The 23,100-nt window shown below is 36.0% G+C and overlaps 1 protein-coding gene across 1 annotated transcript in view; it reads right to left on the bottom strand.

Moving 5' to 3' along the window:
- Window positions 1-23,100, bottom strand: part of ADGRV1 (adhesion G protein-coupled receptor V1) — a 548,236-nt gene that overhangs the window by 405,886 nt on the left and 119,250 nt on the right. Inside the window, exons 33-40 of the mRNA XM_019641108.1 lie at window positions 17,716-17,846; window positions 16,568-16,667; window positions 15,749-15,928; window positions 14,950-15,113; window positions 9,622-9,715; window positions 7,146-7,224; window positions 6,903-7,041; window positions 6,149-6,290 (exon numbers count right to left, since the gene is read on the bottom strand). Coding sequence (XP_019496653.1) covers window positions 6,149-6,290; window positions 6,903-7,041; window positions 7,146-7,224; window positions 9,622-9,715; window positions 14,950-15,113; window positions 15,749-15,928; window positions 16,568-16,667; window positions 17,716-17,846 — 1,029 coding nt within the window. The remainder of the gene's footprint in view (window positions 1-6,148; window positions 6,291-6,902; window positions 7,042-7,145; window positions 7,225-9,621; window positions 9,716-14,949; window positions 15,114-15,748; window positions 15,929-16,567; window positions 16,668-17,715; window positions 17,847-23,100) is intronic.

Genomic DNA, 23,100 nt, shown 5'->3' on the forward strand with positions numbered 1-23,100 from the left:
GTGGAAGTTCACAAGATAGCAAGTGGCAGGACTGCTGCTCAAAGCTGGGAAGTGTGCTTCAGAGTATGCATTCTAAAAGATTGTTATAATATCTCTATACATCAGCTATAACTATTTTTAAAATTTAACAGAAAGGGGACCTCATTCATAGTAGAAACAATACCTAGGAACCAAAGTAAAAAACATAAGATGTTTATGAAAAACATATATAAAATTTTAATGCATGACTGTGGCAGATGCTGTCAGTGTCTCACCCATACCCACTTGGCCCAATCTTGAGTCTCCTTCAGCAGTTCCTTTTGCCCACTGGTCTCTCTAAGTGAGGACAGCACCAGCTCATGCAGGAATCATGCCAAAACCGCGGGATACTTCCTACTCAAGAGCAATCCTCAAACAATGAAGGGGACAAATTCTTAAATGAATATACCAGCTTCCTTACTTCTCAGGAGGACAGCCCTGAGCTTTGTTCAACTCAGTGTCTAAGAAGCATCCTAGCAACACTGAGCCCCAGTACCCATAGCAGTACCATTCATTAGCACATCTTCTATTGGCTTTCCTCTCTCTCTGTCTAACCTCTTCATTTTTCACTATGCCTCCAGGGATCACCTCCCAAATATACTATTTTCATCCAAATCCATGTCTTAGGGTTTGCTTTTGAGAGAACACAAACTAAGGCAATGATATACATCAGCTGTAACTAAAAAATCTAAATTACGGAAGAAGCCTGCCATATTACTAAATGGAAAAACAACATTACATGACGTTGAGTCTATCCAAATTAATCTAAAGTTTCAATTCAGCCCCAATTGAAATAGTTTTTTATGGAACTCAGTTTGTGGATTCTAAATTTCATAGGTAAGGGATCACTTAAAGGAACAGGTGAAAGAATTTAGAGAAAGAAAAATTAAAACTATTTGGCCTAAAAAATAATACAATGTACTTTAATGCAATGATAAATAAAACAGCATGCTATTAGCACATGAAAGGCAAATATAACAGAATATAGTTCAGGAAAATTAAATGATAGATAGACGATAGATGATAGAAAAATAGATAAAAATAAATTTCACATTGAAAATCAATAGCTAATGGATATCCCATTCTCCATATGATATTAGGATACTGATTATACATTTTAGGAGGAAAATAAAGTTGTATCCTTATCTCAGATGATACTAATAAATAAATTCATGGTATGTTAAATAATTAAATGTAAATCAAAACTATGAAAATATTTTTAATATATAGTAAATGTTATACAGTTTTTGGGTAGAAAAGATATAAACAGGATGTAAAGCATATCAGAAAACATTTAACTTTTAATTTTATAATAAAACACACCATAATAAACTTAAAAGACAAATGACAGACTAGGATAAACTATCTACAACATATTTAACAAGCAAAGGCTTGAGTTCAGAATATATGAATTATTCCTACAAACCAATAAAAAACATAAACCACAGAAAAGCACATTAGATATTTAAAAAAAAACAACGAATCACACAAAGAAAAAAAAAGTGTCAAACTCACTAATGAACATAGAAATAAGAAAAGGTGCGCAATACAACCACATATTTTTAATTCATTAGAATCAACATAAAAAAACTTTAAAAAAAAAGTTAAAGATCAAAGAAATTCCTAGTAGGATGTGAAGAAAAAACAATTTTATATACACACTTTGGATGTAGGTAATCTGAAGGCAGTTGATCTTTCCATTCAAAATCCATTGTACTAAACAGGTAACATCGATTGCCAACATATACAAAGATTTATATACAAGGATATTTACTGAAACTTTGTGAAAGTTTGGAAATAGTCTAAAGATTGAACAGTAGGGCACGGTTTAAGAAATTACCCAATATCATAACACTTATTGTTCTGAAGAATTTTTTAATATTTAAAAATAGAAAATTACTGACATAAAGTAAATTTGACAGAGCCCAATAATACATTCCTTCCTATTACTCATGGTGGTGGGCATGTAACCTATGTAATTCGAATCAGAATTATATCAGGACTTTGTTTAGGAAAGCTAGATATTGAAAATTCTTGCTTCCCTATTATATGGAATGTAGAAGAATAATAACGATGACCGTCTTGTGACAAGTAACATTAGCCTTTTGATGAAGCCAATATTCCAAACACAAGGATAAAGAAGAAAACGACAGGGCCTTTGAACAGTCGCAATCAGGTTTTCTATTGCTTATACATAGAGGATTTTTAACCAACATGTGGCTTCTTGTCTCCATGTATTGGCCATTGTAAACATTACAATGAACATATGGACACATATGTCCCTTCAAAGTAGTGTTCTGGGTTTCTTCAGATAAATACCCAGAAGTGGGATTACTGGGTCCTTCTTTGTCACTTGTTATAGCCTTGTTTTAAAGACTATTTTGTCTGGTACAAATATTGCTATGCCAGTCATTTTTCTTGTTGTTGTTTGCTTCCATTTTCATGAAATATATTTTCTATCCCTTTACTTTCAGTCTGTGTGTGTCTTTTGATCTGAAGTAAGTCTCTTCTAGGCAGCATATGTAAGGGTCTTGTTTTCTTTTTAAATAAATTTATTGGAGTGACAACAATTAGTAAAATTACATAGGTTTCAAGTATACAATTCTATAACCTATCATCTATATATCACATTGTGTGCTCACCACCAAGAGTCAGTTCTCCTTCTATCACTATATTTGATCCCTTTTACCCTCATCTACTAACCACCACCCCCCCCGCCATCTTACCCTCTGGTAACCACTGAACTACTGTCTGTGTCTATGAGTTTTTGTCTTCTTCCTTTGTTGCTTTCAGTTTTATATCCCACATGAGTGAAGTCATGTGGTTCTTAAATTTTCCTGTCTGACTTATTTCATTTAGCATAATAATCTCAAGATCCTTCCATGTTGTCGCAAATGGCAATATTTCATCTTTTGGCAGACTAGTATTCCATTGTGTATATATAGTAAGAGTCTTGTTTTCTTATCCATTCAGCAACTCTGTTTTCATTAGAGCATTTACTCCATGTACATTGAAAGCAATTGTTGACAGGTATGTAGTTATTGCCATTTTATTTTTCATATTTTTTATCTTCTTCTTCTTCCTTCTTCTCCTTCTCCTTCTTTGTCAAGAAGTCCCTTTAACAATTCTTGTAATATTGGTTTGATGGTGATGAACTCCTTTAGCTTTTTCTTGTCTGAGGAATTCTTTATCTCTCTTCCGATTTTAAATTATAGCTTTGCTGGATAGAGTAATTTCGGTTGTAGATCCTTGCTTTTTATTACTTCAAATGTTTCTGGCCTGCAAACTTTCTGTTGAGGAATTAGCTGACAGTCTTATTGAAGCTTCCTTTAGGTAACTGTCTTTCTCTTGCTGCTTTTAAATTTTTCTCTTTGTCTTTAACTTTTGGCATGTATGATGTGTCTTGGTGTGGGCCTTTTCAGGTTCATCTTGTTTGAGACTCTCTGCACTTCTGGATCTTTTTGTTTAAAGATTTTATTGGGTAATTGGAGGAGGGGAACAGCACTGGGGAATTGGGGGAAGGGGAACAGACAAGTTGCAGTCCTTTTGTTCTTCAGTCTAGTTGTGGAGGACGTTGCTTCACTGGCCCATGTTGGTATTATCATTGTGCTCTTCAGGCTGAGGCAGAATGGTCACCGGCCTCAGGACAGCTGCTTATGGCAGCTCTTGGCAGCTCACACTGGCTGCCAGCTGCTCACGTTGGCTGCCGGCCATACACAGTAGCTTATGGCAGCCCACTGCAGCTTCACTGCAGCCTATGCCATCGCCAGCGACTCATGGCAGCCCAGCTCCAGGTCGAGCTGTTGTTCACCATCTTAGCTGTAGAGGGCAGTGTCACTAGCCCTCATGTGGGATCCGAACCGGGGCCCTGCTGCTCAGAGCCGGCATCCCAAGTCAGCTCTTAACCAATGTGCCACTCAGCCAGCCCTGCACTTCTAGGTCTTATATGTCTATTTCCTTCACCAGGTTAGGGAAGTTTTCCATCACTGTTTCTTCAAATGAGTTTTCAATTCCTTATACTTTCTTTTCTCTTTCTGGTACCCCTATGACATGAATGTTGGTTCACTTCATGTTGTCCCAGAGGCCCCTTAAACTATCCTCATTTTTCAAAATTCTCTTTTCTTTTTGCTTTTCTGATTGGCTGTTTTCTACTAATTTATCTTCCAAATTGCTGATTTGAACCTCTGTTTCATCTAATCTACTGCTGATTCCCTCTAATGTACTATTCATTTAAGTTATTAAATTCTTCATTTCTGATTGGTTCTTTTTTATATTTTCTATCTCCATTTTTATGTTTCCTATCTCTTCATTCAAATTCTCACTGAGATCACTGAGTATCCTTACAAGTAAGTGTTTTGAACTCTGCATATGGTAGACTGGTTGTCATCATTTTGTTTAGTTCTCTTTCTAAAGTTTTGTTCTGTTCTTTCATTTGGGACATATTTCTTTGTCTCCCGATTTGGGCTGCCCTGTGTTTGTTTCTATGTATTAGGTACATCTGCTATGTCTCCCAGTCTAAACAGAGTCCTGTGGGGCTTAGTAATGCAGTCTCCCTGGTCGCTAGAGCTTGTGATGCAGGTGTTTCACTCAATTGAATTGTGTTCACCCTCCTACTGTACTGAGCCTTGGTTGCTGTTTGCATGTCAATGAAAGGGACTGATCTGATTGGTTATGAGGACTGGCTGTGAGTACAACGAAGGAGCTAGTATACATGACTGACCCTATAGACCAGGATTCGCTTTAGCAGGGCTCTTGTACCTGCCCAGTCTGCCCTTTGGGTGTGTAGTCTGTGGAGGTGGCTGGGTGGTGCTCCTCTGCTAGTTGTATCAGCCCCGGGACCTCCTGGGAGGGTCCTTGCTACAGGCCAAGTTTAGCCTCCTCCTGTGCCTTGCCTGGACCACCTGGTATGAGCCACAAAGTGATCCACAGATATCTTCCACCTATTCACTGGGCTTCAAGATACCTGGGGGAGACTAAGCTGTGAGCCAAGGCCAGCTGCCGTTAATGCCGGGCTTGGGGCTACTTAGCAAGAGGTACGGGACACATCAAGGGCAGATGCTGTTTGTTTTGGGTTTGTGAACCTTTGACATATTTGGGGAAAGTCCACAGCATAAGGCAAGATAGGCTATTTGTATGGAAAAGCCACTTATGGGTTGGGCCCATAAGTTGGGTGGGTTGAGATCTCAGGAAATAACCAGGGTGAGTCAAATGGTGTTAGCCAGGTTGATTGAGAACGGATATGGCAGCAGCCTGTGATTGTATGCTGAGAGTCGAGAGGGCCCAACAAAGAAACAATGGCTTTTGCCAGCACCTCCATCAGGGAGAAAACTGCCCTTCCAGCCCTTGTCCTGATTCTAGCAAGCTCAGTTCCTCCCTTTATGTCCCTGGTGCCTTTCGACCTGCTGCTCAAGTGCTGGAGCTAAGAGAAAATGAGTCTGTCAGAAGTAAGTCCGTGAGCAGTCCCTTTAATTGGAACTTCTGGGACTGCAGCCACCCTCCATCTCACTCAGTCACAATTTCCGCTGGGTTTCATAGCCAGAAATTGTGTGGACTTCTCTCCCGGGCACTGGACCCTGGTGTGGAGCTAGAACCTGTCACTCCTCAGAGGGTATCTTGCAGCCCAGAAATATCCCTCCCAATTTTTTAACCACCACATGTGGATGTGGGAACAGCCCATTCGGGTCTCTGCCCCTGCTATCAGTCTCAACATGGCTTCTTCTGTATGTCCTAGTTATAAAACTTCTATTCAGTTGAGCTTCAGGTGTTTCTCAATGATGGTTGTTTTGTAATTTAGTTGTAATGTTGATGTGGTCATGAGAGGATGCAAGTACAGCGATAACCTACTACACCATCTTGACCAAAAATCTTCAGATTTAACATTATCTTTGCTACCAACCAACTTTTATGTTACACACACACACACACACACACACACACACACACACACACACACACGCACGAGCTAGAAGCTTTACTACCCTTCCACTGGAATTCCAAAATGATTAACTTAAAATATTATTCATTCTAAGCATAGAAAACCATCAGAACTCACTAATCCCTTTACATATGCCTCCCCATAAGAAAAATAGCATAAGGGAAAGGGAGCTGTGTATAAGAAATTATTAATTACCTATTGTGTTTTCTCCCAGCTCTAATCCAGGAGACGGATTTGTTAAAATCAGCTGAAATTTTTCATCTCCTTCTGGAATGTCATCATCAAGAATCATGATGTCAACATTTTTGTATCTATTTCCATCAGCAAAATGAAGAATCTGGTTAAAAAAGTAAAAGTAGAACAGTATTATATTTAAATACACTGTGTATTTTTACAGAATGGAAAAACATAGAATATAGTTGAGAAAATGAAGTAAGCTATTTTACAGGGATTTCCCCCCCTCCGTTTTTTTTTTTTTTTTTTTGCATGATCTCTTTTTATCTAAACTGACAACATTGAATTTAAAAAGTAAAATTTGTGGAGGAAGAGAAAGAAACAAACATTTAAATAGGATTAAAATGCATGAAGAGACAGAGTAGAAAGTATTTTAAAATACCGAAAGTGTTTCAGTAAATTAAAAATAAATAAATAAAGGAGTTAAATTTTCAAAAATAAAAGAAACACTCTCAGGTCATTTGATGATATAAATTGTTTAACATGATAATTCTCCAGTATTAAATATTGTGATAAAATAATGAATAAAATAAGAATACTCTTTAGAACAGTACTGAAAATTCAATGTATATATTTTACTAAAATAGTAAAGCGAGCTATCTCACCATGTAGAAGTTTTCAGCCCTAATTTACTATGCAATGTATAATAGTTTATTATTTTAATATTAATTTATTTAAACAGGATTTAAATCACTATAATTCTCAAGGAATTCACCCTTGGGGTAAAGTTGTAATCCAGTCCCAGCTGTGCTTCCAAACTCTGGGCATACACAAATAAGGAAACTTGGCCAAGAGCCCCTTTGCTCCTCTGGGCTATCAATGTTAAACTTCCTTGAGTTTCATTTACTTCAAACCTGTAATAAAAAGAATACATTCATTTTCCCTTATAAGCTTTTATTCTGTAAATAGTAAAGAATCGGAAAATCCGAAAAGGACTCTTATGCAGCCCTAGGCTTACCTGTTATATTGCCATTCGATTATGCCTCGAGCACCATCATTGGCATCAATAATAATTTGTGCAGTCAGTCCCTCTGAATCTGAAAAACAAAACAAAACATAGAAACATACTTTAACATATATATGAATGATTTTAAGAAGAACTATTTGATATAGAATTTAAAGACAGTCTTTTTGAGACTATATAATTCCTAATATAGACATATTGGCAACATTACTCAAAAAATATTTTAAAAAATAAAGATACAAATGCTCATAACATCTGAATAAGAAAACTTTTTGCTCACCAGAGACACTGACTTATACAAATGTAATCAACTGAGGATAATAGGAAATAAGCAACTGAGGTTATAGTTTTATTTATATTATTTTAATCCACTTCAAGAAAAATGGAGACAGATGGAAAGAGGAGAAAGAGCAAGAAGAGAGGCAGAAATGAGAAGAGAGGGAGTACTGCAGAGAAAAATACAGGTGCGGAAGAGAGAGAGAGAGAGAGAGAGAGAGAGAGAGAGAGAGAGAGAGAGAGAGAGATACAAACAGAACTCGAGACAGGAGGTAAAGATGGGGGAAAGGTTAAGAGAATAAAGAGACTACGACTGACGTAAACTTCTCTTGCCCCTTTTTATTTTGTATTCTATCCACCAAGTTTAGTACATTACCAATGCCCATTATTTAGTGTTGAAATAGTAACTAACCTTATTACTGTATATTTTTTTAATAATTTTGTCCTTTATCTTTGAAATTTCAGAGCCACTACCTTTATCTAGGATACTTATGACAGCGTGCCTGGGTGGAGAAGGGGTAGGGAGAATGTAATTCTCTGATTAAAGAGAACACATTGTTGAGGAAAAAATATAAAAATCAGGATCTCTGCCCATCAAACTAGAGGCTGCAAAACAGAAGCCCAGCTCCACTATTTCCTAGCTGTGTGACTTTGGGCTTGTTACTTAGCTTCTCTTAGCCTCAGCTCCCTCATCTGTAAAATGGGAAGATAGAAAAAAAATAAGTGTATTAAAAAAGAAAACACTTGAAAGAGAAGCACTAAAAAACACTCAACAAAAGTTAAACTACTCAAATTACCACTAACATGAGTATGAAAGAAATATGAAGCATTTTGTTCGTTTTCTTAGTGTGAACAATAATTATCTTGTAATAATTACTTGATGTAAACAGCCTAGTCATTGGCGTCATATATTTCTTTCGCAAAATAACTGAAACTTTTAAAACAATAGCAGGTTAAAAGCTTCTTATTTCCTTTTGATATTTCCAAAGTTGTCATATTGAGCCTCAGAAGTGAATAAGGAACCCTCACTCCCCTCGCCACTGCTCTTCACCTTTAACCCAGGTTAATCTCCCCTCTGCCCAGGGCACCTTCTAACTAAGGGTTGGGGGGCAGGCTACCTCAGTGCTACTCACACCTACAAATTTCAGACAAACTTTCCCATATTAAATGTACAAATTTCAAACAGGAGTTTCTGTTTTTAAAAAGGAATGTATCTTTTTAAAGTAATCTACATAAATTTGTACTGAGGTTCAAGTTTTACCTTTCAGCCTGTAATGAATTAACTGACTCTTTTCTAAAGCATGAAAAGAAAGAGAGTAAAGGTCAAAAAAGAAGCAGAGAACACAACAAACAAACGAAAAAACAAAAGCTTTGCTTAACCTAAAATAATAAATAAATAAATAAACTGACAATTTGGAGATCTAATGAAAACAGCAAATAAATTTTTTTTTTTTTAAAGTTTTTTTGGGGAATTGGGGGAAGGGGAACAGACAAGTTGCTGTCGTTTTTTGTTCTTCAATCTAGTTGTGGAGGATGTTGCTTCACTGGCCCAAGTTGGCACCATCATTGCGCTCTTCTCTGGCGAGGCAGATCAGTCGCCGGCTTCTGGACGGCCGCTCACTGCGGCTGCTGGCCGCTCATGCTGGCTGCTGGCCGCTCACGCTGGCTGCTGGCTACATACGGTAGCCCATGGCAACCCACTGCCACAGGGAGTGCAGCCTACGCCGTCGCCGGCGACTCATGGCAGCCCAGCTCCAGGTTGAGCTGTCGTTCAGCATCTTAGCTGGGGAGGGCAGTGTTCACTGGCCCTCATATGTGGGATCCGAACCGGGGCCCTCTGGCATCCCAAGCGAGTTCTTAACCATCGCGCCACTCGGCCGGCCCCAAATAAATTTTTAAAAGAAAATGCCTTCCTAAGAATTAGTTATATTTTGAAGATTACAAATTTGGTTATAAAATTGTTGTAAAATGTAAAAAGCATCACACAATAATTCTTAAATATGTTTACACTGTCCAATGGTACAAGTTACCATGATAGTCTCTAAATTAAATCTAAAAGCGTAATTATTTGCACACATAGCTGAGATTAATAAACATCACAAAGACCATTTCTGATTTATAAAACAAAGTAACTTTACTTAGTTTGTAGTGAGTAAACAGAAAAAAAAAACAAACAAACACAAATCCATCATACCTAGTCTAGGAGGAAATGAAGTCAAAGGAGCCGTGATAAGTTCAACATAAGTTAAGTTCACGAGGAAATATTCTTCTAGTTCTGGTATATCGTCCTGCAAAAAATTACACCCATTAAATTCCTTAAAACTATGCTCTCAAAGTAATTACTCTCACAGCTGTTTTTTAAAATTATCTTATACATATATATACTTAAATAGTATACAGAGAATAGAAAAATGCAAACATAGAGAATCAGAAATTAACCTGTCAGGAAAAATAAACACATCTTAGCAATAATTTTTTTTTTATTTGACACCAAAAGCAAAAGCAACAGAAGCAAAATAAGCAAACTCAAAAGTTCTTCACAGCAAAGGAAACCATCAACAAAATGAAAAGGCAACCTGTGGAATAGGAGAAAATATTTACGAAACATATATTTGATAAGGAGTTAATATCAAAAATATCATAAATACATAAGCTCAATACCAAAAAACAAATAATCTGATTAAAAAATGTGTGGAGGAACCAGACATTTTCCCAAGGAAGATATACAAATGGCCCACAGGTACACGAAAAGGTGCTCAACATCTCTAATCATCATGGAAATGCAAACAAAAACCACAATGAGATATCACCTTTTATCTGTTAAAATGGATATTATAAAAAAGACAAGTGGCTACAAAAAATTATACTCTACCAACCAAAGCTATTATTTAAAATCAAAGGAGAGATAAAGAGCTTCAGAGACAAAAAAAAAAAAAAAGCTAAAGGAGTTCCTCACTACCAGACCAGTATTACAAGAATTGTTACAGGGACTTAAGAAAAAGAAGAAAAGGGGACTAAAAAATGTGAATAATAAAATGGTAATAACTACATATCTATCAACAATTACTTTAAATGTAAATGGATTAAATGCTTCAATCAAAAGACACAGGGTAGATGAATGGGTAAGAAAATAAAACCCATATATATGCTCTCTACAAGAGATTCACTTCAGATTGAAATACAAAGAGAATGAAAGCAAAGGGTTCAAAAAAGATGTTCATGAAAATGGAAACAAACAAAAAAGAGCTGGGATAGCAATATTTATAACAGACAAAATAGACTTTAAAACAAAGGCAAAGTAACAAGAGACAAAGAAGGACCCAGTAATCCCACTTCTGAGTATTTATCTGACGAAACCCAAAACACTACATTGAAGGGACATATGCATTCATATGTTCATTGCAGCATTATTTACAATAGTCAAGATATGGAAAGAGCCATATCCAATGGATGAATGGATAAAGAAGAGGTGAGATATACACACACACACACACACACACACACACACACACACGGAATATTAGCCATAAAAAAGAATGAAATCTTGCCATCTACAACAACTTGGATGGACCTAGAATGTATTGTGCTGCATGGAGTAAGTCAAACAGAAAGACAAAAGCCATATGATTTCACTTATAAGTAGAATCTAAAGAACAAAATAAATGAACAAATAAAAAAGAAACAAACTCATAAATGCAGAGAACATTTTCATGGTTGTCAGCTGGGTGGGGGTTGGGAGATGGATGAAAAGGAAAGGGATTAAGAAGTACAAATTGGCAGTTACAAAATAGTAACAGGTGGCCGGCCAAGTGGCTCAGTTGGTTAAAAGCTCACTCAATAGTTTGAGCTCTGAGCAACAGCAGTTCGATGCCAAGCCCGAGCTGAGCAGCCGCTGAGCTGCCAACAAGTGGCAGGATGGCTCAGCTTAAAAAAAAAAAAAAAAGTAACAGGGATGTAAAGTACTGCCTAAGGAATATAGTCAATAATATTGTAATAACTATGTATGATGTCAGATGGGTACTGGCTTTATCGGGGTGATCACTTCCTAAGTTATAGAAATGTCTAATCACTATGTTGTACACCTGAAACTGATACAATATTGTATGCCAACTGAAAAAGAAAAAAACAATTATTAAAAAAAAAGACACGAGGTAAGTGTTGGCAAGGATATGGAGAAAGGGGAACCTTGTGTGCTGTTGGTGGGAATGTAAATCGGTGCAGCCACCATGCAAAACAATATGGAGGTTCCTCAAAAAATTAAAAATAGGACTACCATATATTCCAGCAATCGTACAACTGGGCATGTATCCAAAGGAAATGAAACTGGATAGCAAAGATATATCTACACTCCCATACAGTATTATTCACAGTAGCCAAGATACGAAAAGAACCTAAGTGTTTGTCAACGAATGAATGGGTGAAGAAGATGCATGCACATGCACACACATGCACATGCACGCACATACACGCACGCACACACACGCACACACGCGCATGCACACACACACACGTATATATACAAACACATACACAATGGAGTATTATTCAGCCATGAGAAAGAAGTAAATCCTGCCATTTGTGGCAGCATGGATCAAGCTTGAGACCATTAGGCTAAGTGAAATAAACCAAACAGATGGAGACAAATACTGCATGGTATCACTAATATGTGGAATTAAAAAAAAAAAGTCAAACTCATAAAATCAGAGAGTAGAAAATTGGTTGCTGGCAGGGATGAGAGGCTGGTAAAAGAATACAAACTCAGCTGCAAGATGAATAAGGTCTGAGGATCCAATGTAAAACATGTTGACCATAGTTGATAACACTGTATTGCATAATTGAAATTTGCTAGGAGAGTACAACTTACATGTTCTCACACACAGGAAAAGATAAATATGTGAAGTGATGGATGTGTTGATTAACTAGATGGGGGAACCTCTTCATAATGTATACAGATATCAAATCACCAAATTATACACTTTAAATATCTTACAATCTTGTATATTTTTTAGATTCTATAGAATTGATACCATGCAGTATTTGTTAATTATACTTCCATAAAGCTGAAAGTATTTTAAAAGCATAAAAGTATTAAACTTATACCTTGTTGTATGATAAATTATTAGTTTGAACCACATGAAATGGCTAATATATCATTTTTTATCTAGACACATATAATATGTAAACCAATTATATAAATATACAAATTTAATATTTTCAATAGGAGCAAAATATTTAAAATCACATTATTATCATGATTAGAATGAAGATTATAATGATATTTTGAAAAAAATACAGGTTTTGCAGTCAAGGAAATGTAGTACCAAATTCTTAAAGTTGAGCTGCTTAAAATTAAAGGCCTCAATTCTGCCATCTTTATAATGGGGAAATAATAGCTATTTTGGGGATTGTAATAATTATTAAAAAATGTGTACAGAGACCAGCTGAATGGCTCAATTGGTTAAGAGCTTGCTCAAGAGTGCGAGCTCTGAACAACAAGATCGCCGGTTCGATTCCCACATGGGCCAGTGAGCTGCACCCAAGGTGAGCTGCCACTGACCTGCCAACAGGTGGCAGGATGGCTCAGCTGGTGAGAGCACGTGCTCTTAACAACAAGATTGTCTGTTCGAGATGCTGGGCTATGCCCACCTTCATGTAAAGACTGGGCACCTTAAGCTGAGCTGCCACTCGGGTGGCTCAGGGGATAGAGCATGCACTCTTGGCAACAAGGCTGCCGGTTCGACTCTTGCATGGGATAGTGGCTATACCCACCTGCAACTAGAACACAGCACCTTGAGCTGAGTGGCACCACTGGGCTTGGAGCTGAGCTTGCTGCACCCTCCACAACTAAGATTGAAGGACAACAACTTGGCTGTTTCCCTTCCCCAATTCTCCAACACTGTTCCCCTCCCCGAATTCCCCAATAATATCTTTAAAATAATAATAATAATAATGTGTACAGAGTACCTGGCCTAAAGAGAGTCTTTAAAAAGTGAGATAGCTATTTGTGTTGGTTAATTTTAATACATTATCACTATTAATCACTAGTCTACACAATTGCAGTGAAAAGTGCTCAAAACATGAGGACTAGCAAACTGCATGTCAGTAGTGACCAGACGACAATATTTACATAGAAACCCAATGTGTGTGTGTGTGTGTGTGTGTGTGTGTGTGTGTGTGTGCAATCAGTACATACACACCAACCTACACTTCTCTCTTCATTTTATTTAACAGAGATATGTTTCCATGTGAAAAAAAACAAGAAAATCAAGGTCACAGCCTCTAAACTATCTTACATAATATATTGTACAAACCAATGTGAGTTACAGAATCAGTGACGTAAAAGAGACTGTCCCCCACCTATCCTACCCCAACAATTCCCTACCCCCATGCAACAACTCTCCCCTTATCACCCCTCAGCCTGGCTTATTTCTGTACAGACAGGCCTGCAATCTCTTCATCTTGTGCTACTCGGGCAACAGAAAAGGCGGCAAAGACCTGGGGTTTGGGGAGTGGGGACTGGAATCCCTGTGTTCATCAAGCTAGACCCTGTAAAGAAAAGAAAGGTGGCTATATGTTTTCTATATGTTTAAAAACTAACATATCTGAGGAATACTCCATTTATTTCTATTCTATTACATTACTGTATTATATATTTTTAAAAAGACTTAACTTAAAACTGTATCAAATTTTCTGTTGTATGTCACATACGTCATATTACCATAATTATATCTTATGGCTTTAGAGATCTCATACTATTATATTAGGTCACAGTGCCATGGCAATCAACAAAATGAGGGTTACTGAGTTCAGATGATAGATGATTACATACACTACTTATAATAATTTTGTAAAAGCAAAAGGCCTCTGAGAAAAATGAAACCTTTTAAAAATAGAAATCCCAAAACATACAGTAACTGAAAAATATTTCTCTAAGACAAAATTCATTCTCTCTCTTTCTCTCCCCAACTCCCCACACGTATAACATCTCCTACCCTCGCCGTATGTTCTATTTTCATAAACGTCTTGCAAATGTATTTAGGTAGCTGAAACACTAAGCCCCCAAACAGCATGAGATTATATTTCACAATACGAAAAATCATTGAAAACACAATTTCAGTCACCAATGACTAAGCTTGACTGTAATCACATTTTTTTTTGCCATCAACCTCTAATGAGTCTTTCAGTATCTCCAATTTAATCAGTCCTAACAAGTAAGATGCCGACTTAGATGAATTTGCTGGTCCAATGAATCCTTTGGAGAAATCAAAATACTCCTTTAGAATCTCATAGGCCAATGCCATCTTAAAGGGGACTGCCCTAAGGAAATTCTCTTTATCACATGTTTCTATAATAAAATACACAACAGGAGAGCAGCCTACCTAGACAAGAACAGAAATCTGTGTGTGGTTAAAAAGTTCACAAAAAGAAATAAGCTGATTTAAAGGCATCTGAATATCCATCAATTTCTACCTTCTAAGTGGTTATTCGGTTTAATGCAGTAATGGCAAAATAAAAGCCTTACCTCAAGTATAGTTACGTTGACGGCTGCTGCTGTTTCCCCTTCTTTTAAAATCAGAAAGCCAACAACCGGAACAAAGTCAACATCTGGCTCAGCTAGGTTTCCTTCTGTTTGGTTTTTTACACTCAACATTCCAGGAACGGTGGTGTATGTGACATTAATGGCTCCTAATTGAATTGGACGACAAAAGACTTTATAACTATTTAAACTTTTAAAATAATATCTCATTGGGGACGCTCTGACTTTCCTAAAAGCACCTTCAGTAGCTTGTATTATTAGGCCCAATTCCTCATCTGTCCCCCTATCCTTGACCTTTACCATGTAATGGCTCGGTGGTGTCCCTCTGTGGGCAGGCATACTGCCCTCCCTTAGACTCTGAGTTTGGCCATGTGACTTGTTTTGGCTGATAGTACAAGATTATAGTGATAATGTGTTAGTTTTGAGCCTAGACCTCAGGACAACTGGCGTGTTTTTGCTTGCTTTTTTGTACCTCTACTGGTCTCAGAAGAATGAGAGACATATGGATTACAGCCACCACAAGCTCAGCCTAGGTTAGTGGACCTATAGCCAACCTATTATTATACGATGGTAAGATTTTATGACTGTTACATAGCATTTCTGTGACAACAGAAAATTCCTGTATTTTTTCAAAACTAAAAAAGTTATCAAGTCCTGTCCTGAATTAATACATGTTAAAGTTTTTCTGACCCTGATTTATTTCAGCAATGGCTTTCGTCCACACAAGCAGAATATTTAAAAAGCACCTGCCTGGAAACCCCATGCACTCTAGAGCAACACAAACCTAGAGATCCGAATTCTCTGTTGATGAAAAGCTGAATTGTTATGTTAGCCTCTTGGAGCACAACAAATCTTGATGAAAGAGCAAAGTTTAAAACTCCGTGTGGTTCATCACTGGCTTCTACCGTCAGGACCGCGGCATATCCTTGAGCATCAAGCACAGCAATTCCTGCTGGTGAAACTCCTAAGGTTGGAGGGGCCATGAGAAATCTGACAGTGATTTGGCATTTACTTCTAAACACTGAAATACATATTACCCCACTCTCTGAAACATATTCAAGTAGCTAGAAAGTGTTCCCTTTTGTTCACTTCTCTAACAGGAATCTTCTGGTTGACAAACAGAAACTATTAATACAGTTTTAGCTTTCTTTTTCTAGACAGTAAATCATGAATTTTTTTCGCTTGATATATTATGTTTGCTAGACTGGTCATCTCAAATACAGGAATTAAGTAGAAACTAAGGAAAGTACCCAGATAATTTGCTCTAAATTAAGTTTGAAATATCCATATAATTGGTCTAAATCCAAATTGGTCTGCAGTATAAAATTCATTACAGAAAAATTCTTCCTTTGGAAATGTATTTCATTTCACAAGAAAAAATTAAGCAAAATTTTTAGAGATTTTCCCTGAGTCCATAAAGATAAGTATTCCCATCCTGAGCTGATTTTTTTTGGATCTAACATTTTTATGGAACAGGTGGTATTTAAAGTAACTTGTTTTTTAATTGGTGTGTATCTAACTGCTAAATATAGAGATAGCAACTATTATTTTTTCTGAAAAGAATAATATACCAGCAAAAATTTAAAATTGAATTCTGAATTACCTTGTGTCCTGACATTGTACAGAATGACTTGGTATACTTCTTTCTCTTCAGGAATGTTGTCATCCAACAAATGCACAAATATTGTTTTATTCAATGACCCCTATGTCAAACACAAAGAAATTCATCCCTCTATTGTCCCTCAACACAAAACGTCTCCTGCTTTTACTGGCTTTAAAAATCACGCACCCAAACATATTTTTATTTAAAGTGTTTTGTGTCTTAAAAGTTAACTATATTAAAATCATTCACTCATGGGAAACCAGGCTTAAAGCAAATAGGGACTAACTAGGGAAGATCTTGAACGCTGAGCTAATGCATGTAGATCTGATCCAATGAGTAATGTAGCACTATTGACAAATTTCATCGGGGAGAGTCTATGGCAGTAGTGAATAGGGAAAACTGGAACATGGAAAAGCAGACCAGTACTGCAGGGAGACCAGGTATTAAGAGTCCAATTCAGGACTCAAGGCCAAAGGTTATAGGGGCTTAGCTTACTACTGAGACAGTGGAAATAAGAATTAAACACTTTATCAAACAAAAATTCATACCAAGTGAGTGTGGAAAAGGGAGGAAGATGAGAGAGTTACAATAAAGTGGTGATTTTCTAAGAAGTGCTTTTATAAAGGTATTTCCCACCAATCAACTTCTTTCAAACTATCAGGAACAGCCTCCAAATAGAACCTCAAAAATATATTTTTAACATGATCCTCGTGTAATACTTTGTCAACAGGACACAAAAAGTCATTTATTTTTAGAGCTATATTTGCTGTTGTTATACATTTAAATTTCCAAGACAGGAATAAGAGAAGAGGGACAAGCACTATCTATCCTTCATGTTCAGAATGATACAGCTGACAACAAAAGCGGGAGGCCAGGAGAGAAAGAAGCAAGAGAGCTTGGAGCGAACACAAAGCTGATGTTTTCTGTTTCCTTAAAGGAGATGCACCAAGTACATATAGGAGAACAAAACAATCCCTTAAGTCTTAGAAATTCTTTTTTGAGTCATGTACTTCCCTTTAGGTTTCTAAGCAAGTAACTCTCCCATCAATCTGCACTAATCCTGTATTACATAATCAGTTTTCCCATTTTTCTCAAAATACACTGTTTACTCTAGATATTTTTGGTAAAGCTCTTCTTGGTGGTATTACCTCAGAAAAGAAGAGTTGTCCAGTAAAGTTAGCAAAATTGAGTTCTAGGTTATGTCCAGTAATTTTCCAATTAACAGTAACATTTCCTCGACCAGGGGGTGTTCTTATCACATGAAATTGTAAAATTTCTCCTGCAAGTGAAATGTACAGATGGATAAATACTCAATGGAAAATGAATTTAACGTTTGAATTCAACAAAACCCAAATCCCAAACATGCAACCATTACAGTACCATTTCTAGAACATTACAAAGCAGTTCTGTTTTGAATTTTCTAGAAGCTTTGTACATGCTCATTGTTTATTAACTCAGGAATCTCACTTCTAAATACCACTATTTAGTAGAATTTCAGGAAGTTCGATATGTAGATGTTACAAAAGCACATGCTGAAATGGGAAACACAAACTTTTATACACTCCAAAACATGCACCAGAACATAAATGTTCTGTAAATTTAAGAAAATAATAAAGTTCTCACGGTCAAAACTAGTAATAACACAAGTAAACTCTTCCTTCACTTTTCAAAAGGACACAAATTCCTTACACTGATATGCAATGTGATTTTACACAATGCATGCATAAATATGCTTGCAAATACCTGAAAATCACATTTCTTTAAATTGTAACTTACATATACCATCAATGATTTTGTTTTACAAAAAGAAATACAAAGGAAAGGTGTCAATCTGTACATCGACTTCTGTAACTTCACCAAAGTTACAGTTATCCTTGCTGGATAATTGAGGTGTTTTAGATACTTTCCATTCTTGGCTTTTATCCTCATGTAATACTTAATACAATTGAAGAAAATCATGATAGTCATTTCTTTCAAACCGTTAAAAGTGGAATGTAAGCTCCTAGGGAGTACTGCTGCTGACCATGTGGCTTGGTGAAAATGTGCTCAATTCAGAAGTCTCGTATGATGATGAACACAAGTTAAGGTATACTAATGAACTACATCACTAAAAAATAATTACTATTATGGAAAGATAAATGGAATGATGTTTGAAAGGTTTTAAAAGAACACATCCTTATTTGAACCTTACACCATTGAAATATAGTTGAAATTCATGCATATTCATTAAAAATATCACTTTTACTTAGTTATCCAAATAAGTAAACACATCTGACACTTATATTTAAATGAGAAGAGTAGAAATGAAACAATAAAATATGAACACCTTTTTCAAATATTTTCTAAACTACAATTTTTTAATTTCTGAAGATAATAAAAATAAAAACTATTACTAACAGAAAGGTTCCTTAAATTAAAATGTCATGGATTAATTTAGAGGTTATACTAATTTCAATTACTAAAAAAAAAAAAAAAATTAAATTTGCACACTACCTTTAAACACACATAACTTTAGAATAATGAATTATTTGGAGAGACTGAATATAAGAAGGCAAAAGTATCAGAAAGATGTCTATATAAGATTTCCCCAGTAGAGCTGAAACTAATTCTAAAAAATGTGTATTTCATAATAAAAAATAATTTTTTAAAAAAACAGTAAAAAAAAAAAAAAATTTCCCCAAAGACTTCAATGATCAATTCATAAAATTTTTAAGTGTTTCAATACAAAAAGAAGTTTTAGTCACCATTCTATTACTAGTATGTCTTGTTTTGTTTTGTTTTTTAAAAAAACAACTCACTGGGACTGCTAGTTAGGAACCAGATTCTTCACAGACTATAACTGAAAGACTGTACAATGAGCCATAATTCCAACATACTATTTAAAATTTTTATACTTGTATAACTCATATGAGCAAAATATAGGCACTACTGTGAAACCCTGAAGTATCTCTTGTACACCACGCAGATTTTATCATAGAGCATGTTTGTATTGAACAAAAAGGATTAACTGTTGAAAGGCATTAGGAGAGCCATAGAGTTATCAAGCTGTTTCACCTATAGGGCTGACTGGTGATACAATTAGAAATGTTTATAGAGTCATGGTTTTCAAATTTTTTTACAATCACAAAGCCTAGTAATAAAACCTAGTAATACTTCAAAACTAAAATGATGGAAGCTTGATCAGTGCTAAAAATATAGTAAGATACAAGTGGCAAAAAAAAACCAAAATATAGGTTAACAAAGACCCATGTTGAAGGAATCCTATGGTCGTGATAAATAATATATATATATATATATATGGTTGCAAGATTGTACATAGTGATTTGGAAATAAATACACCATTACAAGGTAAAAGTAAAAATAAAAATGAAACGCTTAACAGAGAAAAAAAAAAAAGTAAAATCCTCCTACAACTTAAACACATAATCTTGTAAGCCTGGTGCAAACTGTGTCAACAGCATGAATATTGTCAATTTTTTTCTAATGAATAAGCAAAATGAAGGTGCTGACTCTGCCTCTTTAAGGCAGAATCCCAGGAACCAGGTCCATTTAAAATGCCTCCTGGGAAAAGTTACCAGAAAGTTACCTTCTAACTGGATGAGGAGTAAAAGAACAGTCTTTGGAAAAGGAAAAACTAAGAAAAAAACTAAAAAACTGTGCTTACATCTTCTAAATATAAGGGAAGGACAGAAGGTAGATCTGAGCAAGGAAAGCTAAATTTTTCGGATAACATTTTAGTAGGTGCTAGTTTTTGCCCGGAATGAATACCTAAGGAGAGCCCTCAACTATCAGAGAATCTAGCTATATATCTGGAAGAGAATCCTGACAGAAATCTATAGAGTACACCAAAAGTTGATGGTACACTTGAACTCTAAAGCAGAAGTTCTATTTATCACATAGTGTCTAGGCCTAATACAGATAAGGAATATTAATATAAAATGCATTTTAATAATCCTGAGTATTTCGTACATTTGTTAGCAAAACAAACAAGGATTCTTTTTACAAAGGTAAGCATTCACTATTATACAATGTGTGTAAAAACAATAGAAAAATAACAGAAAATATATTTTAATAGCTACATGTACCATCTAAAGTGATTTCCTTCTACAATAAATAGTAAATGATTTAAAATAATTATAGGGATATGACTAATGTGAAACACAAACTATCAATATGAACAGCTAAGAAAAATGTTTTCCTAATACAGTCAGCCCTCCATATCCCTGGGTTCCTCATCTGTGTATGCAACCAACCACAGATTAAAAATATTAAAAAACAATAAAAATAAAAACATGCATTGTTGCTTCGTACTATGTAGTTACATCTGTACTGAACATGTACAGATGTTTTCCTTGTCATTATTCCCTAAATAATACAGTATAACAACTACTCACATTGTATTAGGAATTATAAGTAACCTAGAGATGAATTAAAGTATATGGGAGGATGTGTGTACGTTATATGCAAATACTATGCCATTTTATATAAGGGACTTGAGTATCCCCAGATACTCTGTGGGGGTCCTATTCCCCCACAGATACTGAAGCACAATTGTATAGCTGGTTCTATATATATATATATATACATTTTTTATAGAATCACATTTCTTGTTCAAGCCTGTGCCTAAAAAAGATTCATGCTGTCTCTATAAAAAGAAAAAAGTTTAAATCCATTGAACATGACATGATGATTATGATGCTGCGGAATTGGGTGACTGAGTAAAACATACAGATTTCATAAAGAGCATATTTATACATAGTTTGCAACCACTGTAAAAATCTATTGTTCCACATTTCTAAACTGTGCCCATTATATTTGAAAGAAAGTAACATTTACCACTGAGCACCTGTTCAACTGCTTTAGGACAAAAACGTAGAAATGGGATTCCACCGAATTTAGTACACTGTTAAACACGGAGGCATTCCTCTCCATGAATCAGAAATGCATTCTACAGCCAGAAGTTCAGCATAAGCCATGCTTTCAATCTAATCACATAAATGACATTCCAGCACCAGGCCAAACCACTGTTAATATTGTTAAAAGGCCACATGACATGATTGGTGTTTTTTTTACCCCATTTGATTAGCAGTTATCTTTGAAAAATCACCATGAAGCCTTCATTAATTCATTTTGGTAAACTTAGGCTTGATAAATATTTCTCTATGCAATTTCATGGTAATATAAAGAATATACACACAAAATACTAATTGAGGTAAATAAAACATTTTTTATAAAAAAAAATAATTTAGACCCTATAAAAAGCTTTAGGAGTAAAGGGATAGAAAAATGAGTTTAAAATAGGAATTCATCCCAATTTTTATTTAGAAAATGTAAAAAAACTCCAGGGAGCACTTATGTAAACAATAAAAGCAATTCAGTGTTTTATTTTCTGTACCAATCTCACGCTTATAGGTTTATATGCTATACCAGGTTTTTAAGCAATAACACATTCAGAACATTTGTTTTAATTACTAATCCCCTTTTCCTCTTTGCATCGCCAGCAGATATGTAGTTATTGAAAACAAATACACCACAATCTGACTTGGAGGTTAAGTTCATCCACGTGAAAGACAGCATAGGTGCTAGAGTCTGCAAGATGATGTGATGCTATCAGTAGAACCTAGGTTTCTTCACAGCCCTCCCATCCACCACCACCATCACCACTCAGACTCCCATAGGATGCACTTGTGTTGCCTTACAGCTACCTCCAGGACCGACCCCTGCTGCATTAGCCCCTGACCCAGTCGGTCATGAGAGAGTGTCTCAGCATTCCTGAGACTCGATGGAATGATATCGGTCACCTCCCCTATATGGAAGGACACAGTAACAAAGCGTCCTGGGGGCTGTGTAGTTATGTATGAAGGCATAGCATTTGTTGGAATACAATGGGAGCTGGTTATGGAAAACAGCCTTAAGGCACGTAGCAATGGATCTTTGAAAAATGAGTTTCACTTCCTTGTAGGATCTCAATAAAAGCCATGCGTTGACCCGATTCGGGGCTCAGTCTTCCAGGCTGGGTCCCTTGGTCTCGCTCTTATCTGACTTTTGTCTCTTGTGCTTATTCAATCTGCATCACCCCTCTCCTGTCCCATTTGCCCTTGCCACGCAGGACGTGACACACTTGCACAACAATAGCTGCTTTACAGTAAAGATCCCTTTAAAGTGACACTGGGCATCCAAAGTCTGTAGTATTATTTTTTTTTAAATCTGTGATATTGTTGAAAATCATATACCTAATCTATCTCTAAGTCTTTCCTTAAATCTAATCCTTCCTGGTCCCCGATATTATTTCTACCCTCTATATCACGAGGACTTTTATTGTCTTCTACATTATTTTCTTTCTTATTTTTCTTCAACAAAACAAAAACAATTCCAAAATAATCCATTTTCTCCAATTTTTCTCCTTTCCTTGCTCTCATGGCCAATAAGCAGACTATCTCCTAGGGCAGTGCTTCTCAAACTTAATGCAGTGAAGGACAAGGGGTTTTTTGCTTGCTTCTTGTTTTGTTTGCCCTGCTCTATCATAGACTAAC

The sequence above is a fragment of the Hipposideros armiger genome, unplaced genomic scaffold, assembly GCF_001890085.2.
Source record: "Hipposideros armiger isolate ML-2016 unplaced genomic scaffold, ASM189008v1 scaffold_57, whole genome shotgun sequence".
Classification (NCBI taxonomy): domain Eukaryota; kingdom Metazoa; phylum Chordata; class Mammalia; order Chiroptera; family Hipposideridae; genus Hipposideros; species Hipposideros armiger.